Source organism: Alosa pseudoharengus, unplaced genomic scaffold, assembly GCF_046254945.1.
Source record: "Alosa pseudoharengus isolate Yale_2024_CS ecotype anadromous, Long Island Sound unplaced genomic scaffold, YU_APseudo_1.1 YU_APseudo_1.1_scf_18, whole genome shotgun sequence".
Classification (NCBI taxonomy): domain Eukaryota; kingdom Metazoa; phylum Chordata; class Actinopteri; order Clupeiformes; family Clupeidae; genus Alosa; species Alosa pseudoharengus.
In genome coordinates this window covers 2761266-2770154 of record NW_027468650.1, presented here as the reverse complement: position 1 = coordinate 2770154, position 8889 = coordinate 2761266, and the positions used below count along the sequence as shown (strand labels likewise).

At 40.1% G+C, this 8889-nt stretch overlaps 1 protein-coding gene across 2 annotated transcripts in view; it reads left to right on the top strand.

Annotated features, from left to right (window-relative positions):
* Positions 1 to 360: 360 nt before the first annotated feature.
* Positions 361 to 8889, top strand: part of adgrg2a (adhesion G protein-coupled receptor G2a) — a 58383-nt gene continuing 49854 nt past the window's right edge. For both annotated transcript variants that reach the window (XM_076290055.1, XM_076290057.1), the window contains exon 1: positions 361 to 701. In XM_076290055.1, coding sequence (XP_076146170.1) covers positions 666 to 701 — 36 coding nt within the window. In that variant the 5' untranslated portion in view covers positions 361 to 665. The remainder of the gene's footprint in view (positions 702 to 8889) is intronic.

Genomic DNA, 8889 nt, shown 5'->3' with positions numbered 1-8889 from the left:
CCGGCCTTGGCCACGTTGAGATAGCGGAAGGTCATGTGAATGAAAACAAAATACAACATTCTGTTTGGACATTTGTGCTTGCATTTTAATTATGCTGTAGTAATAAATAATAAATTAAGAATTGTTTCTGCATCTTCTGTCTGTGTGCTGTCTCTCTCTCTCTCTCTCTCTCTCTCTCTCTCTCTCTCTCTCTCTCTCACACACACAGTCACACACGTGGGCTAAAACGCTCTCCAGGAACTGTCACGGTCAACATCCGTGTAGCAGGACCAGCTGTTGCCTGAGAGCCCCATACCCTCTCTCATTCTCTTTTCCTAGTTCCGTCACAGGAACAATGAGATGCGCTCACTAGACAACTAGAATGTACTGTAGCACAACCTTGTCGGTGATTAGGGCGTGTCATTTTTGTGGATGCCTTGCGTATGCTTCATAATGATGGGAGTGTCAGTTTTGAAGGTCTAGTCGGGTGTCACGTTTCAGCATATTATGTTCCTGAGAAATCTCTTTACCATGATGCATATGCAATAGCACTAAGCTGTTTTTAACGATTTTTGTAAAGACAAAACATAAGATATAACGTTTTTATATAAGGGGGAGTTCGAAACGTTACAGAGTGATGCTGGGCTTGGGACAAGCCAAGACTCAACAACTTATCCCACAGTAAGATGGTCTCGCGCATAGTTTATGCGTGGCATCAACAGGTGAGTGTCCGCGGGCTCAGTTTGAAACTCCGGTAAAATGTGAAAATATTTTGTTAGTAAACTTATGAATGTGATCTAAACAAATGTTTGTGGATATCATAGAAACACATTCGTATGTTAACCAGCGAAGTTTGGCATGTGGTCTTTCATTCTGGCGAGACATTGATTCAGACACTAGTGACTATGAATGATGGTAACTTAGGTGCCTAAACTAAAAAGGAAAACTGAGCAAAACTTAAGTTTTATGTATAAGTATTACGTTTTATCATGCTTTGTTTTAGCCCCTTTTACAGAGAAGGGTTATATGGCCATGTAGCTAGCAGTAGGCTAAATATTCTTTCTTCATGTCTGACAAATGCAAATTAGTCAGGTACGTGGTACAAATAGGGCATACTTGAAAATCTACAGATTAATATACAACATAGAATCTGTATGAATATCGGGTGAATATATGAATGTGTAGTATAAGTGTGTGTGTAGCCTATCTATCTATGTCATAGATAGATAGATAGATAGGCTACACACACACTTATACTACACATTCATATACATAGCCTACATACTACATAGATAGATAGATATACAGACATAGGCCTAAAACATTTCATAGATTTAGTGTGTCAACTTGAGCCTCCTGTTCCCCTCAAGGAAATGAAAGAAGTCATAACAGTCTGGAACATCAGAGAGAAGTCAGTGAAATGTAATTTTCTGACCAACAAAATACATTTCACGGCTCTTATGCCTCAGGCACCTCAATGTTATGTGAATGAAGTGCCATACGTGCCACTGACAATCATTGGGTTTTCAAAGGGATTTAGTCCTGGTGATTCAGCCATAAGAATGACGCACATTCTCGTGGGCTATGTCCTCTTTTGGGATGGGGGGATGAGATGTTAACTGAATGGGACCATGTCATCCTGCAGGTCAGATTGTTCCCCTGCTGTGGTCTGGAATGTTTCTTTTTGTTGGTTTTGGCTCGCATTATTGATACGTGACAGGCTCTGTAATTCACTTTAATACCAAAATGTCAGTCAAACTTTCTCATGACAGTTACACAACATGTAAAGCAATTGTCTATCAATAATAACTGTCCACACAAAACCTATTATCTACCAGAGTGTTTACTGTTCAACAAAGTAAAAACTTCTGAGAGGCTTAACTCAGAACAATTCAGGCTTTAAAAACTCATGACAAAGTCAACCAGGCTGAGGACATACTTTCCCACAGTGGAGCTAACGTTGTACCACATGTTGGCATCAACACAGACAATACACAGACATGGCTGCCTGCCTTCAGACCTCAACAATCATCATCGACATCTTGTCAATGAGAACTTCTATGAACAACAGAGAATCGTTACTTGATGCTGGAAACAGAAATATACAAAATGTTACTATATTAATCTGTTTTCAGCGTCAAAACGGTTCTCTGTTATAGCAAGATAGCTACACAATGTGGGAAACCACATGAGATTCACCCCTCTAAAGCCTTCTCATTTTCACTCAATTTATGTTTCTTAGTCTTTACAAAAGACATTACATGTTCTTGTTAACTGACATAAAATCTTGAATTTGAACCAACAAATCTCTGTTGTGACCACTCCCGCCCCTCCTCATTTTAAATATTTTGGCCCTTGTGGAGAGGTTAAATTTGAAGTAAGCTCTTGCCATAGGTGTGGTGTAATTTTCTGGGATGGAATATCTCCTGGAATTGGGCTTGTGACCCAGGACTTTAAACACAGAGGAGGGCAGGGTATTTGCATCATATGAAAGTATGTATTTTCCATCATGGAAGTATATGTAGGCCTACATGTATAAATGCTGGGAGTTAGTTGGTTGAGATGTATGTGCTGTGTATTTAGATAGATAGATTGTATTAACTACACGACCAATGCCGGTGGAATTTCATTACAATTCATATATGGCAAAGGCTATTTTCACCCCAATACAAATATCAATGTATGCTATTTGCACCAGTGTATAATTAGAAGTGGATGCTATTAGTACCCTGGTGTTTATAGTAATGTGTGCTATTTACACCTTGGTTTGAGAATTGCTTTCCTCATTGTTTCTTCTTCAAATTGTGAGCCTCTGCAGAGACGATAGTACAAATGTGCCCTTATATTTAGGGACACAAATACTGGTACTAGTACAGCTACTTTTCTAAACCACTCTGGCCAAAACACCCCGGACTCCCGAGTGCCATTTCTTTGTGCCAACCACTTATCTATCTGTTTCCACATACTGTTGAGAGTTTGCAGGCAAATTTAGACCTGACCGCCATAATCATGAGATTGCTGCACCAACAAACTGATGAAAATAATACCAGAACATTCAGTATTATTAGTGTCGAAACCTTTCTGAATTCTTCTCTTTCTGCTGATGAAAAAACTACATGTGTTTTTTGTATGCACAACACATTTTTTGTCACGCATCATACAGGGTAAAAAGCGCATGCTTTTTCAACAGTCCTGAAGGAGATCATACATGTTGAGCACTTGTTGGCTACTTTTTGTGAGAATCATTCCAGGTGACTGTTTCCTGCAACTGGTTATGATGATGACAATGCAGAACAAGACAGCCATGGAGGGTGGAGGCTATGTTGAAGAATCTAATCTTACTCAGAACATAAACATATTTGTTTTTTAACAAAAGAAAAATAAGTATGCATCACGGTTTTCAATATTGTTCTACAACGTGTACATTACATTCATGAATTTAACAGACACTTTCATCCAAAGCGACTTACATATTATATTAGAAGGCCCCATATCCCTGGAGCAACATGGAGTTAAGTGCCTTGCTCAAGGGCACAACGGTGGAAGCCGGGAATTGAACCCACAACTTTTCAGGCTACTGCATGCTAGTTAGAGTCTAAATAGTTAGGAAAAGAAGGAACCACAAAAGAGTATGTGTTTCAAAATGTTTGACCCGTAGTACATACAGTTTTGCCCTCTGTCATAGAAGGTTTGCACATGTGGCCACTTTTGAGTTGCAGAAGGACACGCACGCACACACACACACACACACACACACACACACATACACACTACTTGAGCAACGCCCTGCTTTGAAATTATTCAGAACCGCAAAATGTTATGGAAATGACAAAGAAGAGAGATAGATCAGTGACATAACTGACCTTGCGTGGCCTCCTGCTCTTGGAGGCTCTCCAGCCTGCATAGTGAGGGCCTTGCTCTCCCCACTGGCAGTCACATGATCATGATTAAGTGTTCTCTTACGTGATCCACAAAGGCTCACACTGCTATCTGTGCAATAGCAACTCTGCCTCTTCCTTCCTCTGGGACAGAGGGGCTTATCAGCTGTGATTTCTTCGTGTTGTTTTTTTCTCTCTTCAGTGAAAGCTTTGCATATCTAATAAAAATATTTGTTATTCCTCGCCAGTGGCAGAGTTTGACACAACATGACGCTGGCTTGCTCTGTACCACTACAACTGGCTTGCAGTTTGATAACACCGCATGTCAAACAGCCATTTGGCACTTGTTCGGACAACATGAAGTTGGATTGAGTGAGAGGACTGCGCAGTCTGTGATGGCTTGAATACAGTGGAATGCTTTGATCCGACTCTTTGACAGAGGGGCCATGTTGTGTGTGTGTATTTGTGTGTGTGTGTGTGTGTGTTACTCTGAGCTCGTTCTGATCCAACCCAAATGGTGCTGAGGATGTACTCCTGTATTCTGTATACAGGTCACTGTATTCCCGCGGGAGTCCTGCGGTACGGGAGTCAATTTCACTGTTGGTAACGTGATAGGGACTGGACGGGCAGTAATCAACGGGAGCGGGCGGGAGGGGAATGGAGCCGGTGTTACATGGCAACTGGCTTCCGTGTTAACTGGCTGCGTTGATGACGTTTCATGATTGATGACGAGTCTTTGACAGATGTGGGCGCTTGCAGATTTGTCACTTTCTGATATACTAGAGACGCACACAAATATGCATGACATGTTTAAAAGTCAAAAATGTATGTAGTACTACATGCACTGGACCATGAATATGCCACCCAAAAAACAAACACCTAAATAGCATAAATTAACTTTACATGGGTATCGAACCACAAATAAATTGACCTGTTTGCTTGTTAATCAGACGTCTATCAACTTGCGCCACGAGCCAGTTGACAGCACTCACAGAAATTGACTTCAGTTGTATGATTAAAAGAAGTCAGCTAACGTTATGATAATTGTAACAAGTTAACATAACTGTTCATGTTATCTGGCTACCATGTTATCATGCTACCGTTGCCCAAGCCATTTAGTAGGCCTTCATGGTTAAGTATCATGGTTAAGTTTTACAAACGTTTCACTGAGGTTAGGCTGTGGCCGCCCCTACCTGAAGTGTCTGTAAAGCAAATAAATCAGCAAATAAATCAAATAAAAATGTGTTGCCTAATTGTGTATCCTTTTGTCCAGCCTATTCTTTTAAGAATTCAGTTCATGAAACACAGGCATTGAAACCCACAACTGCAATGGGCAGGAGAAGTCTATAACGTATCCATATTTTACACAGAATTTGCGCGCAGGGAGAATCAAAATTCTTAGGCTTATATGCTATTAACGTTAATGTTGCTGACATGTAAACATGGGTTTGATATTTTATTTAGCCTACCAATTCACAAATTTGTGCTTCTCCTGTGGCGCAACAGGTTAATATGTTGCTTTTTCACGCAGTCGACATGGGTTCAATCCTCCCCATTACACATATTTCTTTATTATTATTTATTTATTTTAGACCAGCAACGCTTCCTCAATTTAGGCTACAGATACTAGGTGGCCACAGAGAGCCTGACCAGCAGTCAGTGAAAACTTAACCATGATACTTTGAAGACCTACTGGCTTGGGCAACTGCTGTAGCAAGACAACATGTACCATCAGCCGTGTTAACTTGCTACAATCGCCAGCTGACTTCTTCAAATTGTATAGACTAAGTCAATTAAATTTCACAATGACTTATCAGCTGGTTCGTGGCGCAATTACATAGATGAATGGTTATCATGTCAGTGGTTTCATTTAGGAAGTAGGATCGATACCCACGAGTTGTTATTAGGCTATTTGTATTTATTTTTTTGGTGGCATATTCATGGTCCAGTGCATGTAGCGTACTACAGACAATTTTGACATTTAAATATGTCATGCATATTTGTATTTGTTCGTCTCCAGTTTCCATCAGAAAGTGACAAATCTGCAAGCGGCCACATCTGTCAAAGAAACGTCATCACTCGTTAAACGTCACCAACGCAGCCAGTTAACATGGGTGCCAGTTGCCATGTAACACCGGAGATTAAATTAAAACATGCAGTGAGTGCACCCAAAGATTGCAAGGCATAGAGCATCACAGTCCCGCCCCTCCTCCGAGAGAGCTTAGTTTCCGGAAGTAAATTTCCCATTCATTTCTCCCATTGACGTTTTGGAAAAATCCGTATCTAAAGAGTTTTAAAGCATGTCTTAGGATAATCAGCTACGGCGTAACTCATAAGCATACAACATATCATTTCGAGTGAAAAAACGAAGAGAAAGTCCAAAAATAGTCAAAGGTACAAGACTGTGTACATATTTTCAATTCCGAGCGAAGGAACTACTCATCCCATAAACCACCGCGCCTCACTGAATAATATAGGCAAACCTGGCGCGATTTTGCCATTAGAACTTCCAACCGAAGACAGCACACGAACCTTTTCCTCCAAACAGTGATTTTTATATAGTGAATGTGCAGTTAATAGCAGTTATTTCAGGAGTAATCGTGTAAATAATAGTGTTTTGGTATTGAATGTTATATTTACCATCGTGTATTTTATATCGTGTGTGTGTGTGTGTGTGTGTGTGTGAAAGCGGTTAACGTTAACATTAAGTAACATTGTGCAGTGCTTCGTATCTGATTGCCATCCTGATGCATGGACTGCTCTTGGACCACCATATTCAGTTTATTAACTTGCTGTGAATTATTACACAAAATGTTCATTAAATGTACGAAGAAGTATTTCTAGGTTAATGATATGACTCGTACACTACAGTATGAAGCAGGGGTCTCCAACCTTTTTGGGAATGAGGGCTACCTGAAGACCCGAAATCATATGGAGGGCTACTCATTTTAAACAAACATACCCTCATCCCTTTTTTGCGAGGGTAGTCCTCTAAATAATAGGCCTATGTGATTTTTACTTTTAAATTATCAATATTGTGTAGGCCTATAAGTCATTATATATTAAGCAACTGTTCAACTTTAACATCAATAGCCTATGCAACACTACCAACATTTTTGTTCAGTTTGTTCATTTCAAAGTTTGCATGGGTAATCTGATCAAATTTTTTTTAACAAAAAAAACAATCTTTTTGTGCAATTAATAATTTGGGTTACAATTTGTATCCAATTTATACCCACCCACCATTATGAATTCAGGGGTTGTTTAAGTTCTGATTTCAGTGGACAATTCGGTTTTAACATTTCAATAGTAATCGCCCACACCACCCTAAAATATGAAAACTCCTTTTAAAGTTATTGCACACCTGAAATCTCTCCATGATCTGACAAAAAAGGTCATGCACAGTCCTGCTCAGTCATGCATGCCACAAAATGTTCAGCGCTATTATAGGCTACGGCAGTAGCCTACGGAGGAGAAAAGGCCTGTGAGCTAAAGCAATTGTTTTTCAGTCCTTGAACAATCATGCAAGAACCGTATTTGACGAACAGAATGGCCACAGAACTTTTGCAAAGATATGTTTCCATTGGCTACACCAGACGAGTAGCCTACATTTTTCCCCCTTTAGCCTACTGTCTATGCATGCGAGCAGCGTGTATGCGCTCCACTTCTGTTGTTGTTTAAAGATTGAATGGGAAACGGATTTGGAGCCAAAGGCTAAACTTTAACGCAGCTACAATTTGTAAGGTACCACCAATATCAATTTAATGTTACAGATGTATGGCTACATACATTCTTAAAATGGTTCTGGTCTAGACTTAAATATCTATTGAAAACTTCACAATGGAGCGTGTTTTTAGAGCGTGATCTGCAGGCGACCTGTTGGCTATTTTTAGAAGGTGCGCTGGGGGCGCCTCATAGCCGGCACCATGTTGGAGACCACTGGTATGAAGGCTACAGTAGCCTAGCTAATGTTAACTAGATCTAGCATTACCAACCTCCCTGCAAAACTCACCACACAACTGTGTAGGTCTTGTTCCTCATCCTGGCCCTTACAAAACCCACAAGCTGACCCTCGGACAAACAACAGTCAATAATGTGACCCAATTTAAAGTGGTTTTCACCCCTTTGATTTCGTCCTTGAAACAGTGAAATATTCACGGGGGCATGGACGGTTTGCTAACCATTTTAGCAGGTACTGCAGTTTCTAGCCGGTGGTAGCATCCAGCTTGTGCTATCAGCTAGTTAGCTAGCTAGTTCAAACGTTTAAGTACTTAATGAGGATATACAGGGCTTTTTATGCCTCGACTAAGTTGTTGTTTCCTATAAACAACAATTCATGTTCATAGAAACAACAAGGTCACTAAAACATAATATATGTCAAATGTCATACCTGTGTTGCAGCATGTAGGCTAATGTTAGCAGCATTATAATGACATTCTAAATGTCTGAAAGGCTAATGATTAGCCTATCGGTTACCTGAAAAGTTAAGTGTTTAAACTAGCATTTACAGTGTCCTATTTGATGGTGTATTGGCCCTAAGTTCGTGTGATATATAAACCACAATCATTGTTGATACAAGTACCAATGTTCGTCTAGAGTTTTTATTCACATGAAGATTTTCACTGTATGCAGTCTTTGTCAATAATTTTCGCTAAAGAGTTTCAAACTATGATCATAATGGCCTTTCCCCCAATCAGAGGCATCACTGTGGGATTGTGGGATTCTTCAGGACTGTGGGTAATGAAGTACTTATCCAAGACATCGCGAATAAAAGACATTTATCTCAAAACGAGGTTAGTGCCCTGCGAACTTTTGGCGTCTATATGAGCATACACAATCGCTTAGTACAGCCGTAGCTGGTTTTGAGTCTACCATGTGCAGTTAAGTTTTTATGGCTTATACCCGAATTGTCAATGGAGAAATTGCATTGAATTCTTACTTCCGGAAACTCCTGTGGGCGGGACTGTGATGCTCTATTTCTAGAAAAGAGAACCACTTACAACTCACAATACGTTTGTTGATTGGCTACTGC